We start from the raw sequence: 20741 nt of genomic DNA, 5'->3' as shown, positions 1-20741 counted from the left end.
CAAACGTGGCCTAAAAACACATCTCTTCAGACAGGCCTATAACAGTTTCTAATTGGCCTCAACATATCCTCAACATATCCCCAACATATCCCCAACATATCCCCACACCTCTTGTTTGAATAGTTATTGTGTAATTTTATGTCTGATACTTGTCTTTGTGTGCACCCCATAATTGTAAGCGCTGCAGAATCTGTAGGCGCTATATAAATAAATAAATAAATCTTGGAGTTTGTAGGGCAAGAAAGATCAGAGGACCTGGCTGTTGTGGCTGTTCCAGGCCAGCAGGAGAATGCTGTGGAACTTACTGTGCAGACATGGATATCATAAGCAGCTCTCTTTGGGATACAACTTTCTTTTGCTTACCTATCAAAAAATTTGGCACAGCCTTTGTGTCTTGTCAAATCCCCTTTAAAATTGGGATATTTATTTAGTGATCTGCTCATAATGCAGTTAATGTATTTTTTAAATTGTACATAACTTAGTAAAGAATAACACTTACCAAACACATTTTTATCAGAGGCTGGGGTACTCGGAGGACGTGATCTTGGGATTACTTTAGGAATCTCTATATAGCCCAGGCGGCCACACAGCTCAGTGAAATCTTGTTCCAGGTTACCAGTACACTGGTATTCATCTGCACAGTTGGGTGCCATGTACATGTATTACATAGATGTATTAAAAATATTATACAGTATCAGAATGCAATACATAAAGGAGCCCTACAAGCAGATCCATCTCAAAATAAGGGAATCCTCCATAATCCACTATTACTTCACAGTTTCATATCCCTCAATAGCGTTTGATATGAAGCACCCAAGTATTCCTCGAAAAGAAGCTCTGCTGCAGCTAGGGCATAACCTAGTGTACCTATACTCAAAAAATTGTGTAAATTACTGGTTGGTTAGTACAGATATATGTCTTCCGAACATTGGATCCGGCGTCGGGAGCTTGTGACGTCATAGCCCCGCCCCCTCGTGTAACGCCCCCTCCCATAGACTTGAATTGAGGGGGCGGGGTATGACATCACGAGCAGGCGGGGCTATGCCATCACAAGCTCCTGACACCGGCTCCAGTGTTCAGAACCGTTTGTTTCAACCGGTGAGTAGCGAAGTACCCCTTTAATGTTCCTATTTTTGAAAAGTTGCCTAAAACTGGAGCTCCCCAAAACCCAAGATGATTAGTAAATAAGATGTTCTTACCAGCTGTCAATCCTGTTTTGTCCTGGTTACCAAAGCCTAAAGTGAGAAGAAGACATACTAGTATCGTCACTTTATATGAAAGCACAGGCAAATGAGAACAGCAACTTCATCATGTCATAAAAGGGAGTGCTTTGTGTGATTTACATCTCAGACAGAAAACAATCAACCATAGATCATTTAAAGAAATGATCTATGATTGGAGACAAAAATTAAACACATCCGACAGCTTAATAAATCTAGGCTACTATTCGCAGGCTGTATCTCACATGATAGGCTTACATACACCGTCTTAGCAGACTGTATCACACAAGGTAGGTTTAGCAGAATGTATTAAACATGACAGGCTTACACTTAATAATCACTGTATTATGAACACCTACTCAGTAGCATGTTTGTTCATTTGTATCCTCTGATCACAGCTTGCAGGCATTAGGGAACAGATTTCACATGGTTGAGAACATCCCCTATACTCAACTCGACCCATGCCTGCTGCAGTTGTCAGCTCGCTCCCCCCACACTAACCAGTGGTAGTGCGGGGAACGCTGATCAGTTTGACCAACTAATAGGTGGTCCAACAAAACCCTATTTTCCCACACCACTTAAAATTGTTTACTTTATTATTATTTAACTCACACACCATGTAATAAATAAAAAAAACAGGTATAGCATGAAGTTTAAATTTTTTTATGTAGTTTTAGACAGACCTCCGGTCTGTTAAGTATAGCTGTATTCTATACACATTCACTAACGTCTGCAGCTCGCTAGGACATGTCTATACCATTGCTATCCTGCTTGTTAAAAGCTGATTGTTCAGGTCCCCCTCGACTGTTTCGTGGCTGTTCGTGGCTTTATCAAGAGGTCCGGGACTGAATGTCAACGCCACTGACAGGGTTTTTTTTTTTAAAAACCTCCCCTGGATGACCTCACTACGGGAGTTTCGAGTTTGTGTAGCCAATCTGGTGTCAAAATATCAGATTTAGCCTATCAAGACATTCTCTTGCTTAACGGATGTGTTCATCCACCTCTTATATGTAAGAGGTAAACACCAATCACGGCATGAAGGGGGGAGGGTTCACATTCCATTGGTCTGCATGATGTCAAACTGGATGCACACCCGTCACTGCGCAAACTCTTAATGCTTTTGCCGGAGAATCGCACTGCCGTGATCGCGTATGTCTGCACAGAACACGGTGCGCGAAAACTTAATTTCTCCACGGTCTGTAATGATACACTGCACATGACTGCACGTGTCTTGGTGTGCAAACAGATGTATTTTTCACAGGTTTCAGGGGTAGGATCATTGTGAATAGGCATACCAGAGTGATGCTAATATTCCTCCAGTTCTATTGATTATCTATAGACTTCTGTGTCACATCTGTATACTTAAGGACTGTCCAATTGTAAAGGGACTCATGCATAAAGTGTATTAACATTATATTCATTTTATTACCGCAGATTTTGTATTTGGAAGTTTTAAATCCATTTTTGTACTTTATTGTTGTTTTTATTTGAGAGATTCCCTTATCCTTCTCTCTCCATTGTATCTAGGTAAGTATTTTTGTATTAATTTGTGTATAATAATTAATATACAATTTACATTGTGTTAATTATAATTTCGTCCCATGGTATACATTCTATATATAGAATTTATAAGAAGGTAAGAAATATCCAGCGCAGCAGAAGCTCGAATGCATAAGTTTATTTCCGATACAGCAACATACAGGAATGAAGACAGCAGTGACGCGTTTTGATCTTCTAAGCGATCTTAGTCATACTGACAGTAGACTAAGATCACTTAGACGATCGAAAAGCGACACTGCTGTCTTTCTTCCTGTATGTTGCTGTATCGGAAATAAATGTATGCATTCGAGCTTCTGCTGCGCTGGATATTCCTTACCTTCTTTTACGTTACTTATCAGCACTGTCCAGGCTGAATCCCTGAAGCAGCTTGCAGCACTTGAGGGGTGAGCTGCTTTTACTATACACTGTTTTGCTATATATAGCATTGGGTTAAACTACAGTTGTATATGAAATCCAGCCTCTCTCAACTAATATTTCCCATTCCATATGTCTTTCTCTTTTACACCTTCACCTCCAATGAAGTCTCTTACTCTAAAAAAAAAACTCTCATCACCCCATTTAAGCGACTGTGTGAGTAATTTGATTCATATTACTCTGTCCGTTTATTTCTAACTGTCAGTTCAACTAAATACCACGAAGTTAAAACCTTCATTTAGTCCTCTTGGACTTAGACTTTGTAGTCTGTGAATCCACTTGGATTCTTAACAAAGCAGCTTCCTATCCAAGTTTCCGCCTCTTGGTCCCTACCCGGGTCGCGCCAGACCCCAAAATTGCAGATCTGATGCATTCCCCCTGTGATAAGCAGAAATATGTCTTGCCTGTGGTGTATCCCCTCCTGTATGTATGGTGCTCAAGTGCTTTGACACCCTTCTACGTAGCTGCTGTATTGTCTTGCCTACATATATTTTGGGACAATTACACTGTTGTACACTGTTACTCCTGTTGTCTGGAAGTTAATATAGTCCCTGATCTCATATTTCCTACCATCTACAGGGTTAATGAAATATTTTCTTTTTGGCATGATCCTACAGAAACTGCAATTTCAACATGGGAAAAATCCTGTGGTGGTGGTGGATCTTAACCATGAAGTGGTTGGGCTTTCGACATGGAAGCTTTTTACTACATATTCTTTAAAAATGTTCCCCCTTCTGTACGTTACCGAGGGGTAAGGGGTGAGCACTTCTTTTAGGTCCTCATCTGCTAACAGCAGGGACCAACATTTCCATAAGATGTTTATCACCTCTTAATTACTCTGGTCGAAAGTACCAATACACCGTACTTGTTTCTTAGATTCTGGAATTACTTTCTAATTGAGTAGAACTTCTCTAGGGGTATTACGATCTCTTGCAAAAGCTCTATGTAGCACTTTCTTGGGATACCTCCATTCTCTAAATCTTTGATATAGAAGACTAGTTTCTCTCAAAAAGGATTCCATATTAGAGCAGTTCCGTTTCGCCCGAAGGTATTGCCCAACTGGTATTCCTCTTTTGAGTGGACCTGGGTGAGGGTGATAGCTTCTCCACTCCAAAAAACTTTTGGTAGAGGTGGGTTTTCTATATATTTCTGTACTGATGCCTCCATCAGATTCTAAACATTAAAAGAGGAATACCAGTTGGACAATACCTTTGGGTGAAACGGAACTGCTCTAATATGGAATCCTTTTTGAGAGAAAGTAGTCTTCTATATCAAAGATTTAGAGCATGGGGGTATCCCAAGAAAGTACTACATAGAGCTTTTGTGAGAGCTCGTGATACCCAAAGAGAAGTTCTACTCAATGAGAAAATAATTCTGGAATCTAACAAACAAGTACAATGTATTGGTACTTTTGACCAAAGTAATCAAGAGGTGATAAACATCTTACGGAAATATTGGTCCTTGCTGTAAGCAGATGAGGACCTAAAAGAAGTGCTCACCCCTTACCCCTCAGTAACGTACAGAAGGGGGAAAAACATTAAAGAATATGTAGTAAAAAGCTTCTATGTCAAAAGCCCAACCACTTCATGGTTGAGATCCACCACCATGGGATTTTTCCCATGTGGAAATTGCAGTTTCTGTAGGATCATGCCAAAAAGAAAAGATTTCATTAACCCTGTAGATGGCAGGAAATATGAGATCAGGCACTATATTAACTGCCAGACAACAGGAGTAATATATATCCCAAAATATATGTAGCCAAGACAATACAGCAGCTATAAGCACTTGAGCACTTGATACAGGAGGGGATACACCACTGGCAAGACATATTTTTGCTTGTCACAGGGGGAATGCATCAGATCTGCAATTTTGGGGTCTGGTGTGATGCAGGTTGGGACCAAGAAGCGGAAACTTGGATAGGAAGCTGCTTTGTGAAGAATCCAAGTGGATTTACAGACTACCGAGTCTAACTAGAAAAGGACTAAATGAAGGTTTTAACTTTGTGGCATTTATTTGAACTGACAGTTGGAAATAAAGAGACAGAGAAATATGAATAAAATTACTCACACAGTCGCTCAAATGGGGTGATGGGAGTCTTTTAGAGTAAGAGACATAATTGGAGGTGAAGGCGTAAAAGAGAAAGACATATGGAATGGGTAATATTAGCTAAGAGAGGCTGGATTTAATATACATCTGTAGTTTAACCCAATTCTAGATATAGAATGTATACCATGGGACAAAATTATAATTAACACAATGTAAATAGAATATTAATTATTATACACAAATTAATACAAAAATATTTACCTGGATACAATGGAGAGAGAAGGATAAGGGAATCTGTAAAATAAAAACAACAATAAACAAAGTACAAAAATTAATTTAAAACTAAATTACTTAATTTAAAACTTCCAAATACAAAATAATCTGCGGTAATATAATGTTAATACACTTTATACATGAGTCCCTTTACAATTGGACAGTCCTTAAAGGGGTACTCCGGTGGTCAACGTGTTTTTCCGTTTGTGACTTACCCTATTTGTTTTGTTTCATTTCTATTCTTGTTGTTTCGGCGACTATTTCCGTTCTTTGTCTTTTTATCCCCCACTTTGTTTTCCTATCTTTGCTTCTATTTCCTGTTTCTTGCTGTGCTGAAAACTACAAATCCCAGCATGCCACATGCCTTGCTGGTTTGGGGCAGCTCCTTTTTTTTTGTTTGTTTGTTCCGCCCTTTTCCCGTGTGGGCCCTCTTATACACAGCACACTAATATAAATCAGCCTTAGTTGGGATACACTGGCATACACACACAAAAGGGACTACAACTCCCAGCATGTGTCATTCAGGAGTCTTCAGTCTGTGGTATAACACCAGCATGCTGCCTCTGTAGTCTCCTGGGGCTTGTAGTTCATCACACCTCTGTAGGGCATACACCAGTGTTTCCCAACCAGGGTGCCTCAAGGTGTTGCAAATCTACAACTCCCAGCATGCCCTGACAGCCTTTGGGCATGCTAGGAATTGTAGTTTTGCAACAGCTGGAGGCACACTGGTTGGGAAACACTGGTGTAACATGATGTGTATGCTGAATAGGCTAGAACAGTGTTTCCCAACCAGTGTGCCTCCAGCTGTTGCAAATCTACAACTCCCAGCATGCCCAAAGTATGTCAGGGAATGCTGGGAGTTGTAGTTTTGCAACAGCTGGAGGCACACTGGTTTGTAAACACTAGCATACACACACACACAACAGGGATTACAACTCTCAGCATGTGTCATTCAGGAGTCCCCCCCTCCCCCTTCACATATAGAGATCATTCCCAGTATGAGATTTATTCCCCTGCAGTCCATACATCCCCAGCCCGTGCACCTTGTCATCCTCACCTTCAGATAACACACTCATCTTATCTGTGTTCTTTCTCCTGTGCAGACCTGCGTCCTTGGAATACAGAGCAGGGGGAGGGGAGGAGCTGTGTACTCAGCTGGGTGAGACGAGGGGGCGTGGCTTATTTCTCAAGCAGACAGAGAAAAAAAAAATGCTATGACATCTTGTCCACAACAGACTCAGAACTGTGGACAACAGTAAAAGAAAACACTCTGAACTACAGAACTTCCTGCCCAACAAACAGGTAAGCAAAACACACACATGCTGCCAAAACATATAACACGTATATTGCAAAAAAACAAAACTTACAAAGATGCCATATAGTCAAAAAATTAACCACCGGAGTACCCCTTTAAGTATACAGCTGTGACCCAGAAGTCTATAATCAATATAACTGGAGGAATATCAACATCACTCTGGTATGCCTATTCACAATGATCCTACCCCTGAAACCACTGAAAAATACATCTGTTTGCGCAGCAAGACACGCGCAGTCATGCGAGGTGTATCATTACAGACCATCCAGTTTGACATCATGCGGACATAAGGAATATGAACACTCCCTCCTTCATGCCATGATTGGTGTTTACCTCTAACATATAAGAGGTGGATGAACACATCAGTCAAGCAAGAGGCTAAATCTAATATCTTGACACCAGATTGGCTACACAAACTTGAAACTCCCATAGTGAGGTCATCCAGGGGAGGTTTTTAAAAAAAAAAAACTGTCAGCGGCATTGGCATTCAGTCCCGGACCTCTTGATAAAGCCACGGATGTGACGAGACTGTTGAGGGGGACCTGAACAATCAACTTTTAACAAGCAGGATAGCCATGATATTGACATGTCCTAGCAAGCTGCAGATGCTAGTGAATGTGTATAGAATATAGCTATACTTAACAGACCGGAGGTCTGTCTTAAACTACATGAAAATTTAGAAACTTCAGGCTATACCTGTTTTTTTTTTTAATTACATGGTGTGTGAGTTATATAATAATAAAGTAAAACAATTTTAATTGGTGTGGGAAAATAGGGTTCTGTTGGACCACCTATTAGTTGGTCTATGAGTATTTTAAAGCAAAATTTACCCTCCACACACTGGTCTCATTAGTGTGTAGCTGATGAGTTTGATACTTACCGTGCCTTGATCTGCCATGCTGTTCGGCCGTAATCTTCTATTTTCGGTATATGCTAATGAGGTGCTAACTGGCACTCTGACGTCAGTGCCGCCTGCTGCAGCGCCGCCCAGCTCATCAATATTCCTCCTCTCCCTCTTCTCTCTGCCCTGTAATGGAGAGAAGGGAGGAATATTGATGAGCTGGGCGGTGCTGCGGCCATCGGCACTGACGTCAGAGTGCCAGTTAGCCCAGCCGGTGCCAGTTAGCACCTCATTAGCATATACTGAAACATAACGGCTGAACGGCGTGGCGAGTCCGAGCACGGTAAGCATCAAATTGATCAGTGTCCCCAGTACTACGAACCAGTACTGCTGGTTAGTGCGGGGGGAGCAAACTGACAGTGTTCCTTTAAGTGTGAGCAGATCTCACAGCCTGTTTCAGCATATTCCAAACATGTTCGAAGGGTTTATACTCTGGTAAGTTTGGGGGACCAAGGCAGTATAGAGAATTCATTGTAGTTTTCCTCTAATCACTCTTTTGTGATATGAGCCTGATGACATGAAGCACTGTCCTGTTGAAAGATGGCACTATGGTCGGGGAAGACCTCCTGAAGTTATCGGTGCAGTTTGTCAGCTTGCTGGTGCCTACGGAGTTCACCATTTAAGGATCGTAAACACAGTAGAAGGTAATCAACTCACCCAAAGACCGGGAAGTAGACCAAGCGCACAGAGATCCACAGTGCGAGTGGTGCAAATTCCAACAAGAAAAAGAAGTCCAGCATTTGTCACATGTGGATAAAAATATTTCTTCATATTTCGTGCTTGCCTACTTTATTTAAAGCATAGCACAAATGTAAACAATGCCATTCAAATAGCATACATAATCACAGAATACTCAATAAAAACATACATCTAATGAGTGCAAACTGCAATGGAGCGGTCTAAAAGAATTAACCCTTTCTGCAGAATTGATCACAACATGCTTAATGCTATTTGTATGCTAACTTACTGCTAATACCATATATGGAGGACAAAAAGACCCAAATAAAAAATGATATGCGAATATATGATATAAGAACACATTATTAGAGGGCATTACTGTACTATTTGTAAAGATGTATCCCTAGATGGAAAATATTACTACTCCCATAATTGAGAAAAAACACACACGTTAGTATGGATACTGAGAAACGCAATTAGCAAGTATCCAACATGTGTATCAATGTGAATACTACCAAAACTACAGAAAAGTTGAAAAGGTCAAATAACACCTAAGGCCTCTTTCACACTATGAAATATCTCCATTTAGGAACTTCCGTCAGAGGTTCCGTCACTATATCGGCGAAACCCGGCCGTTACAAAACCCCTGACGACCGTGACTAAATTGCATTGCAGCCTATGGGGTTTTGTAACTGCTCGTTTGCACCCGCATATGCCCGTAATTCATTACGGGCGTTATATAGTGACGGGACTTCGTGGCGGAAAAATTACTGCCGGGTTTCACCGATATAGTGACGGAACTTCTGACGGAAGTTCCTAAACGGAGATATTTCATAGTGTGAAAGAGGCCTAATAATGATTGTTAAAAATAAAGAAAACTGCTTAATAGGTGAGAATTAAATCATGGTGGGAATTCAGACTCATAGAGGGAGATTTATCAAAACTTGTGCAAAGAAAAAGTTGCCCAGTTGCCCATAGCAACCAATCAGATTACTTCTTTCATTTTTAATAAGGCTTCTGCAAAATGAAAGAAGCGATCTGATTGGTTGCTATGGGAAACTTTTCCTTTGCACAAGTTTTGATAAATCTCCAACATAGGTTGTCTCGTTGCTAGAACAAAAATCCAATAACTCCCTCTGTAAGGGTATGGACACACACACAGCGCATCCACAGTGTAGTTGATGCTGTGTATGAACTGCCAGCAGTTACAGAGTGACCGCAGTGTGAGCTCCCTGCAGTGACTGGGTAGCTCTGCGTATTAGTTTGTGACTGCCCGAGGGAAATACGCTGCTACGAGCGGACACACAGATCTTCAGGGAGCAGGGAGCTTGCTCTACTGTCGCTCAGACTGGTGGCAGCGCATCCAAAGCCTCAAATAAACTTCGGATTCGCTGTGTGTGACCTAACCCTAAAGGGGTACTCCGCTGGCCCAGTGTTGGAAACATTTTGTTCCGAATGCTTGGAGCAGGCGGTGGGGGTCGTGACACCATGGCTATGCCCCTCTCAATGCAAGTCTATGGGAGGGGTCGTGGCAGCCATCATGTGTGACATCATGAGGGGCGTGTCCATGACAACACGACCCCCGCCGCCCACACCCAGCGTTGTAAACCAATTCCAGGAGCTGCACAGAGATTGCGGGGGTCCCAGATGCGGGATCCCTGCGATAAGACATCTTATCCCCTATCCTTTAGATAGGGGATAAGATATCTAGGGTAGGAGCACCCCTTTAAGCAGTTTTCTGTGTAAATTACCTCCTCTCTTCGGGGGAATTTTTTTCTCGATACCATTCAACCCATAGAGACTACACATGGCAGTTGAAATTAAATTTTTATAGGCATATTTTATATGGCCGTTGAATTTCTTTTTACTAATAATTTTTATGTGTCTGATGGCCAGTATTATTTGCAGACAAGGGTGGCCTCTGTGGGGGCCAAGTATTCCCCTTCATTTGCAAATATATGCATGTTTGTTTTTGAAGAAAATATGACTTTTTCTACATTAAATCCTTTTTGTCAGATGTTCATTGGATAGGTCACTATATTACATAGCAACACAGAATGTGTCGGCAGATAAGAACCATTTGGTCCATCTAGTCTGCCCAATAATCTGAATACTGAATAGTCCCTGGCCCTATCTTATATGAAGGATAGCCTTATGCTTATCCCATGCATGTTTAAACTCCTACACTGTATTTGCAGCGACCATTCTGCAGTGCAGCAACCACTTAGTTGTCATATGGAAAGAAAAACAGTTTTAACTAGTTCATTGATTATCTTAAACCTACAAATTACATCCTGCTATGGTCCTAATGAAATCTCTTTTTAGATGTGGTATTAACTAGGAAGCACAACATAATAGCAATTAAACCATATAGAAAATCCATTGCAGACAATACTATTTTGTTACACAAATCCTGCCATCAGAGACTTGGAGTTGACAACATCCCATATGGAGAGGAGTAACTGCTCTAATGATTATACTTTCAATGTTGAGGCTAAATCTGAAGACAAAATTCCAAAATAGAGGATACGAAAAAGACACAATGGATCAAATAAGTAAGGATGCGGCCACCATAGAAAGAGAAAAATTATTAGTAAATAAGAAGAAAAATAAAGAGGAAAATTAAAACCATATGGAGATACCAATCATAACCACATATTCAAGTCAGAGCCATCTATTTAAGCGCATAATCCGAAAACAATGGAATATTTTGAAAAAATGACAGAGTAATAGGGGAAAAAATACCAGATGAACCCAAATTCATCTTCAAACGGGCAAAAAATCTGGGAAATTTAGCAGCACCAACGATAAGGGTTAAAAATAAAAATCCCACAAACAAAGAACAAACCAGCACCGCTTTTCAGTTAAAAGAACTAAAAGGATTTTTTCCCTGCTGTAAATGTCATGCCTGTAATACAAAACCCATTTTTTTCCATCACAAATCAGAATCATACCAAAATCATAAGCAGTCACATTCACTGTAAAAGCAAGGGGGTTATCTATGGAATAAAATGTCCTTGTGAAAAATGGTACATTGGATGTACCAAAAGACTGCTATCTCAAAGAATGTCGGAACACATGTATAACATCAAAATAGGATACGAGGGCCACCCCCTGTCACTACATTACAGGGAGAAACATAGTTCCAATCCAAAGGGCTCTATTTTTTGCGGAATAGAATTAATTGCACCCCATTGGCAATTATATCTCCCGCATGTCTATGGCAGAGGCAAAAATGATTTTTGAATTTAACACAGGTGCCCCACATGGTCTAAATACCGACTTTGAAATGTTTGGCTTCCTTGAAGAGTAAAAGCATGGAAACCCTCATACTTTTAATAAACAAAAATATATATAAAAAAAATCATCATTGGAGAAAAAAAACACCTTTAATCACCAACACTAATAAATCCCTACAAGAGTAAAACAGACCAATCCCAAAAAGTAGGCATACACTGGCAATATGTCATGAAAATTCTACGTACCTGATAAATAGCGGAACATCCAAGAAACACCCATCCCAGACAAATGAGGCCGAATCAGCCTCTGAAAGGCGTCTGAAAGTATCTTGGACCAATTCTAGCTCCGTAGTGACATCACTCACGGTCATTCACCCACTAAACGGACCACGTAGAGGAACCGAACACGGTAGAGACGCCACCGGCCGGGGTAGTCTCCCGTACGGTTCCAGGAACTCAGTGATTCTCACTGCATCAACCTTGCCAGAAACCGAGTCACAACAAGTATAGGATAACAGGACATCATATCACAGGTACCTTAACCTCACCATCGGATCATCCGGAACACAGTGAGTTAAGCCCTTGCTATTTCTTAGGCTTATCAACTAAAGGCCCTGTATACGTTGTGTACCATAGGAACTTCATGCTACTAACTAAAAGGAGGACACTATCTGTATACACCAGTCATCCTCCTAAGGACCGGATCTAGTGATACATATGCTTAAAATAGCGTGAGGTACATATTATCTGTTTCGCTAACCTACGTAGTATTCATTAAGTACTGCACTAACTCTGTCCCCAATTTTTAGTACTAGAAACAGCTGCAACACCCCACTAACGGGACCACTCAGTTACCCACTGAAGATGCACATAAAAATCAGATCTTCACTCAGGCCAATCTAATTAGGTGGGTTCATGAAATTCTGAACACTTTGTCTATTATCCAGAATAATCTATTTATTGTCATACACATCTATTTTTTACCATCTCTCTTTTAAATCTTATCCTACACGTAATTGAAGAATATTCAAGCTACGGTGCACTTTTTATGGACCTTTGTCTCATACTTTTTAGTATTAGTTATCAATAAAATTCTCTTATTCTTAAATATCGTTGCGCCAGTATATTTATTTTATTTATTTATTGACTATTTGCACACCCCGTGTGGAAAACTAGGGACCCACACTTATACAAGGCAGCAACTGGACACGCTGTCATAACTACGTGTCATTGATCTACATCTCCACCCACTCCTAGGTAGCGCTAGTGAGCTCATTTTTAATGTTGAGGCTAATAAACTTACAGATAGGTTGCTTCATCAGGTTTATCATATTGGTTGTATTAATCAAGAAAACAAAAATAGAGCTTTTGCCCTAAAAAGACCAGATCTAATTCAATATTGTAAACAACATAGGGATAGTAAAAAAATAAAAATAAAACACTCCAAAATGGCGCACCACTACTGAGGAGGTTGTGTTAGGACGACGGAAGGCGTGAAGGTTTCAGCTGGATGCTTATCTACTGGTGTAATTTTTGAACTCCCCCCTACTGGTCTGATGTCTATTACTTTGTGACCCCCAGCAATTATGAGGTTGTATATCATTACAATGAATCTGTAATTATTTAACTGTGATTGGGTTCTACTAGGCAGGAGTTGGGCTAACATAGGACTGCATACTTAACATCCAGTTAATTGGGGACAGTTTCAGACCAGCAAAGTAGATCTCAGATAACACTGATCAGTGCTATGCATATGTATAGAACTGTTCAGTATTTGCATTTCAAATATTGCGATGAATAGTCCCCTGTGGGGACAAAATGGTGTAAAGAAAAAGTGTAAAAAAAAGGGGGCGTGGCTTGAAGCAGACTAAGATGGCCACGTGTTGAGAGAGCTCCTGCTCCACTGGCCGTATAATAGCTTAAAAGAACCCCTGGTGACTCAGCTTTCTTATGGGAAAGAGCTCCCGTTGGTCTAAGAACCCCTCCGCTCCAGCCCAGCTGAGTTTCTCTACCAACGGAGGCATACAGCGCTTCCTGCAAATGCCTCCTGCCTCTGCGCTCTCCTCCCTGTCCACCATTACAGGGCCTGCACTGGGCCTGCGATCCCGCTCCAGCAGCTGCACTCCATGGCTCCCTGAGGTCTCACCTTCCTGCTGCCCTCTGCTGCTGGTGTCTGTGGAGGGATCCCTGCACCTGCCGCCGCAGACCTCCGCTGCCCCGTCTTCACCTCCAGCCCCAACCCGGCCATCTGTGGATCGCGCTGCTGCGCTGGGACCGGAGCCTTTCTCTGCTGCTGTTCTCTCTGCCGAGGGCTCCCATCCGGCTCCTGTGCTGCTGAACAGTGCGGTGAGTGACAAAGGGGGCTCATCCTTGGGGCCTGCTGCTTTCTCCAGTGCTGCTCTGGTCTCCTCATTTGTGGCCTCCTCCTCTCCCCCTCCTAGTGAGCCACCTGAGGCTACATCCTGGGCCTCCATAGTGAAGCACTGGCAGTCTCCTCCTGCGGACTCTCTGCACTCTCAAGCTGTTTCCTACTGCTCAGCCTCCCCCTCCACAGTGACTCTAGCCCAGGGCCATGAGCTCAGTTCTGCCAGACGGCCCCCTCAGGTGACGACTGCTGTTGTTACCCCAGCACCTGCCTTACCTGCTGGCTTGAATCCCCTCGCTGCCTGTTACGCTCCCTTCTCCTCTCCCAAACCGCAGAGGAGTGGGCAGCGCACCATGTTGCCCTCTGGCGCCCTCCGCCTGTCTCCTCCGGGGACCCCTCGCCCACCCTCTGGGCCTCTGGTGACCGCTGGATCGGCACCTGCCTCTACGTCCTGGGATGCTTTTCCTGAATCTGACCTGCCCTGCTCGGGTATGTCACTGCCTTCTTCTGCATTCCCTGACTTAGGCCAACTCCTTACCCAAATTCCAACCAAGGATGACTTCCGCTCTCTGATTGCAGAAGTTAGGGATGCCTGCCGGGCAGAGATCTCCTCTATGCACCAAGATCTCCAGCATGTTTCTGACCGGGTGGATGGCTTGGAGGATGTTCACGACCATACTAGGGCCTACATTGCTCAGCTGCACTCTACAATCGCTTCTCAAAAGGACTTTCTCGGGGATCTCCATGCCCATGTTGAGGACCTTGACAATAGAGAGAGGCTTAATAACATCAGGGTGAGAGGTCTGCTGGAGGCTACCCGTGAAGAGGACCTTTTTGTTACTTTGGAGGCTACCTTTAACCCCTTCCAGCAAATGGACGTTTATGAACGTCCATTTTTCCTGTAACTTAAGGCAAATGGACGTTCATAAACGTCCAATACATTTTCTATCACCATGTACGTTGGCATGGTGATAGAAACGCCATCTCAGCTGTTCTGAACAGCTGACCGATGACACTATGCAGCTGGGGACCAATCAGAATGATCCCCTGCTGCTGATCATTGTCATTAGTCAGTCAGTTAGCGACTGACTTATGACAAGGACTTGCAGGTTTCTGTGCTGATCGGGTCTCTGGTGACCTGATAGCCCAGAAAATAGGGATGATCGGAGCTGTCAGAACAGCTCCGATCATCCTGAGGGATAAGAGCGAGGCGGCAGCTGCCACTTTGCTCCTATACCCTGCCATTGGTCGTTAGGATTAGCCGACCAATGGCAGGAGGAGGGCGGGAGGTTAAAGTTGAAATCCTTGCTCTGCCCGCCCCTGGAATGTCGGGGCAGAGTCGGGGGGGGGGGGGGGGGGGGAGATGGCGGCGGGTGCTGGGACAGGCGATTGAGGCGGGATTGGCGGCAGGCAGCGGCGGGACCGGCGGAGGCAGTAGTAAAGATCAGCGGTAAGTGATCTTCACTGCTGCCTTCCAGGAGTTGCCAAACTACAACTCTGAGCAAGCTGGGAGTTGTAGTTTTGCAACATCTGGAGGGCCACAGTTTGGAGACCACTGTGCAGTGGTGTCCAAACTGTAGCCCTTCCAGATGTTGCAAAACTACAACTCCCAGCATGCCCAGACAGTCCAGGCATGCTGGGAGTTGAAGTTCTGTACCATCTGGCCATTCAGATGTTGCAGAACTACAACTCCCAGCATGCCTGGACAGTTTGGACATGCTTGGAGTTGAAGTTTTGCAACATCTGGAGGGCTACAGTTTGGACACCACTGCACAGTGGTCTCCAAACTGTGACCCTCCAGATGTTGCAAAACTACAACTCCCAACATGTCTTTCGGCTGTCTGGGCATGCTGGGAGTTGTAGTTTTGCAACAGCTGGAGGCACCCTGGTTGGGAAACACTGAGTTAAGTAATAAACTCTCTCAGTGTTTTGTAACCAGTGTGCCTCCAGCTGTTGCATAACTACAAGTCCCAGCCAGCATGCCCTTCAGTTGTCACTGCATGCCGAGAGTTGTAGTTTTTGCAATGGCTGAAGGCACACTGGTTGCGAAGTTTGTTACCTAACTCAGTGTTTCGCAACCAGTGTGCCTCCAGCTGTGGCAAACTACAGGGTGGGCCATTTATATGGATACACCTTTGTAAAATGGGAATGGTTGGTGATATTAACTTCCTGTTTTTGGCACATTAGTATATGTGAGGGGGGAAACTTTTCAAGATCGGTAGTGACCATGGCGGCCATTTTGAATCCAACTTTTGTTTTTTCAATAGGAAGAGGGTCATGCGACACATCAGACTTATTGGGAATTTTACAAGAAAAACAATGATGTGCTTGGTTTTAACATAATTTTATTCTTTCATGAGTTATTTACAAGTTTCTGACCACTTATAAAATGTGTTCAATGCTGCCCATTGTGTTGGATTGTCAATGCCACCCTCTTCTCCCACTCTTCACACACCGCAGGAGAAATGCTAGCACAGGCTTCCAGTATCCGTAGTTTCAGGTGCTGCACATCTCGTATCTTCACAGCATAGACAATTGCCTTCAGATGACCCCAAAGATAAAAGTCTAAGGGAGTCAGATCGGGAGACCTTTGGGGCCATTCAACTGGCCCACGATGACCAATCCACTTTCCAGGAAACTGTTCATCTAGGATTGATCGGACCTGACACCCATAATGTGGTGGTGCACCATCTTGCTAGAAAAACTCATGGAACGTGCCAGCTTCAGTGCATAAAGAGGGAAACACATCATCATGTAGCAATTTCGCAGATCCAGTGGCTTTGAGGTTTCCATTGATGAAGAATGGCCCCACTATCTTTGTACCATCAATTTTTGTGTTCCAACAGTCTTGGAGGGATCTATCCAATGTGGGTTAGTGTCAGACCAATAGCGGTGGTTTTGTTTGTTAACTTCACCACTCACATAAAAGTTTGCCTCATCACTGAACAAAATCTTCTGCGTAAACTGAGGGTTCCGTTCCAATTTTTGTTTTGCCCATTCTGCAGCACCTGAAACTACGGATACTGGAAGCCTGTGCTAGCATTTCTCCTGCGGTGTTGCTATCAGTGTGTGAAGAGTGGGAGAAGAGGGTTGCATTGACAATCCAACACAATGGGCAGCACATTGAACACATTTTATAAGTGGTCAGAAACTTGTAAATAACTCATGAAAGAATAAAGTTACGTTAAAACCAAGCACATCATTGTTTTTCTTGTGAAATTCCCAATAAGTCTGATATGTCACATGACCCTCTTCCTATTGAAAAAACAAAAGTTGGATTAAAAATTGCCGACTTCAAAATGGCCGCCATGGTCACCACCCATCTTGAAAAGTTTCCCCACTCACATATACTAATGTGCCACAAACAGGAAGTTACTATCACCAACCATTCCCATTTTATTAAGGTGTATCCATATAAATGGCCCACCCTGTACAACTCCCAGCATGCACTAATAGACCGCACATTCTGGGAGTTGTAATTTTGCAACAGCTGAAGGCACACTGGTTGGGAAACACTGAGTTAAGTAACAAACTCTGTGTTTTGCAACCAGTGTGCCTCCAGCTGTTGCATAACTTCAACCCCTAGCATGCACGGACAGCCAAAGGGCATGCTGGTAGTAAGAGTTTTGCAACAGCTGGAGGTTTTCCCCACCCCTCCCCCATGTGAATGTACAGGGTACATTCACACGGACGGGGATCTACAGCGAGTTTCTTGCTACAAGTTTCTTGCTACAAGTTGATGCAAATTTTCCGCCGCAGCTCAAACTCCCAGCGGGAAACTCGCTGTAGACCCCAGCCATGTGAGTGTACCCTAAAAACACTACACAACACTTACACAAAATAAATGGTAAAACACTACATATACACATACCCCTACACAGCCTCCCCCCCCCCCCCAAATAAAAAACCTTTCTTGTATGACACTGTTTCCAAAATGGAGCCTCCAGCTGTTGCAAGTCAAATCCCAGTATTGCCGGACAGCTTTCGACTGTCCAGGCATGTTGGAAGTTTTGCAACAGCTGGAGGCACCGTGTTTGGGAAACACTGCTATAGGGTATTTTTGGTATTGGAGGCAAGTGTAATTCTTGCATCCGGGTCCGCCGCATGCAAATCCCTTATTTAGCCCTCAAATGCGCATGGCGCTCTCTCACTTCGGAGCCCTGTCGTATTTCAAGGCAACAGTTTAGGGCCACATATGGGGTATTTCTGTACTCAGGAGAAATTGCCTACCAAATTTTGGGGGGGCTTTTTCTCCTTTTACCCCTTATGAAAAGGTCAAGTTGGGGTCTACTCCAGTATGTCCTTGTAAAAATGTTTAACATTTTTTTACACTAACATGCTGGTGTTGCCCCATACTTTTAATTTTCACAAGAGGTAAAAGGAATAAAGGATCCCCAAAATTTGTAACGCAATTTCTTCTGAGTACGGAAATACCCCATATGGGGGGCGTAAAATGCTCTGCAGGTGCACAACAAGGCTCAGGAGTGAAAGCGCACCATGTACATTTGAAGAGATTTGCACAGGGGTGGCTGATCGTTACAGCGGTTCTGACAAAAAAAAAAACATCCACATGTGACCCCATTTTAGAAACTACACCCCTCATGGAACATAAAAAGGGGTATAATGAGCCTTAACAGGTGTTTGAGGAATTTTCGTTAAAGTTGGACGTGAAAATGAAAAATTTTTATTTTTTCACTAAAATGCTGGTGTTATCCCAAATTTTTCATTTTTACAAGGGGTAATAGGAAAAAAGCACACCCAAAATTTATAACCCCATTTCTTCTGAGTATATAAATACCCCATATCTGGATGTAAAGTGCTCTGCAGGCGAACTACAGGGCTCAGTAGAGAAGGAGCGCCATTGGTCTTTTGGAGAGAGAATGTGTCTGAAATTGAAGGCCATGTGTGTTTACAAAGCCCCCATGGTGCCAGAACAATGCCCCCCCCCCACATGTGACCCCATTTTGGAAACTACACCCCTCAAGGAATGTTATAAGGGGTACAGTCAGCATTTATGCCCCACAGGTGTCTGACAGATTTTTTGAACAGTCGTCCGTAAAAATGAAAAATTTAATTTTTCATTTGCACAGCCCACTGTTCCAAAGATCTATCAAAGGCCAGTGGGGTGTAAATGCTCACTGCACCCCTTATTACATTCCGTGAGGGGTGTAGTTTCCAAAATAGGGTCACGTGTCAGGGTCCACTGTTCTGGCACCACGGGGGCTTTGTAAACGCACATGACCCCCGACCTCCATTCCAAACAAATTCTCTCTCCAAAAGCCCAATTGCACCCCTTCTCTGCTGAGCATTGTAGTTCGCCCGCAGAGCACTTTAAATCCACATATGGGGAATTCCCATACTCAGAAGAAACAGGGTTACAAATTTTGGGGGGCATTTTCTCCTATTACTTCTTGTAAAAATGTTAAGTTTGGGAAAAAAACTGCATTTCAGAGAATTTTTTTTTTTTCATTTACACATCCGAATGTAACGAAAAGTCGTCAAACACCTTTGGGGTTTTAACGCTCACTGTACCCCTTGTTACGTTTCTTGAGGGGTGTAGTTTCCAAAATAGTATGCCATGTGATGTTTTGTTGCTGTCCTGGCACCATAGGGGCTTCCTAAATGCGACATGCCCCCCAAAAACCATTTCAGCAAAATTTGCTTTCCATTGCATTTGCTTTCCATTTGCATTTGACGTCCACACATGGGGTATTTCATCTGTTGTGTGTACGATTTCCAAGTTAAGGAGGCCATCATGGCTAAAGCCATCCATCTGTACGGCTTATAAAGAATCCCAGTATAAATTGATTATGGGCTGGTATCACATTCCTGAGCTGTTGAATAGGCTGAACCCTGATATACCTCCCCAGTGATGGCGTTGTGGGGTGGGACTGGGTACACTATTAAATATATTCTGGTCTTGCCCCCTTCTAATGGAGTATGGGCATAAGGTCCAGAGGTTACTGCATAAGGTCTTGGGTGTCCTGGTCCCCTTAGACCCCCTTATTTATCTCCTCCATCTCTCTCACCCTTCTTTATCTAAGAAACCCTTCAAACTCTTCCAACATATTGTCTTAGCTGCCAAGACCCTTATAGACAAGTATTGGAAGAAAACACTCCCCCCCCCCCCCCCCAGTCCCGTTGGCCCGTATTAGGGAGATACGCTCTCTGGAATTCTTGACAGCCTCCATCAATAACTCTGTCTCATTATTTCTCTCGGTCTGGGAGCCCTGGGATCGTTTCACTGATAGGCAACCACCCTGATTTCCTCTCTCTTTTCTCCCTTTTCCCCTTATATCTTCCTTTTTCTTTTCTCCTTTTTTACCCTGCCCTATGTGGTTGTTGTGTGTATGTCTTTGTGTATCTACTGTTTGTTTTCCCTCCCCCCCTTGTATGTGGTTCTTCCGACCTTTGTGTCTGAAACTGGTGTCGCGTGGTACCACGCAGACTTAGACACTTCACAGATTACTGTGGTAGTCCCAGGTGCGCTATATTTTGGTAACGGAGGCCTTCTGTGATTCTTAATGCCTCTATTATCCTGCCTTGGCCTTACCTACTGCCTGCTTATAATTTGTTCATGCTATGTGTTCTTTGGCTAGCCCCCTGTATTTCTACTGTATTTCTCAGATTGTATTGGGCTATGGCCCTTCTGTTGCCATTCCCTTGTTTTTCTTGTTTTTGGATTTGTGTACTGAAAAAACCCTTTATTAAACATTACAGTTTAAAAAGA

At 43.1% G+C, this 20741-nt stretch overlaps 1 protein-coding gene across 6 annotated transcripts in view; it reads right to left on the bottom strand.

The window, feature by feature from the left end:
• Positions 1–20741, bottom strand: part of LRRC71 (leucine rich repeat containing 71) — a 98428-nt gene that overhangs the window by 51952 nt on the left and 25735 nt on the right. For 5 of the 6 annotated variants that reach the window (XR_008848837.1, XM_056546249.1, XM_056546250.1 and 2 more), the window contains exons 3-4: positions 1200–1235; positions 500–634 (exon numbers count right to left, since the gene is read on the bottom strand). Coding sequence is in view for 5 of the 6 variants with exons in the window: in XM_056546249.1 (XP_056402224.1) it covers positions 500–634; positions 1200–1235 (171 nt within the window). In the remaining variant the exon portion in view is untranslated. The remainder of the gene's footprint in view (positions 1–499; positions 635–1199; positions 1236–20741) is intronic. The other variant, XM_056546251.1, reaches the window with a different exon arrangement.

This window comes from Hyla sarda, chromosome 11 (genome assembly GCF_029499605.1).
Source record: "Hyla sarda isolate aHylSar1 chromosome 11, aHylSar1.hap1, whole genome shotgun sequence".
Lineage (NCBI taxonomy): Eukaryota > Metazoa > Chordata > Amphibia > Anura > Hylidae > Hyla > Hyla sarda.
This window is presented reverse-complemented; position numbering and strand designations above follow the sequence as displayed.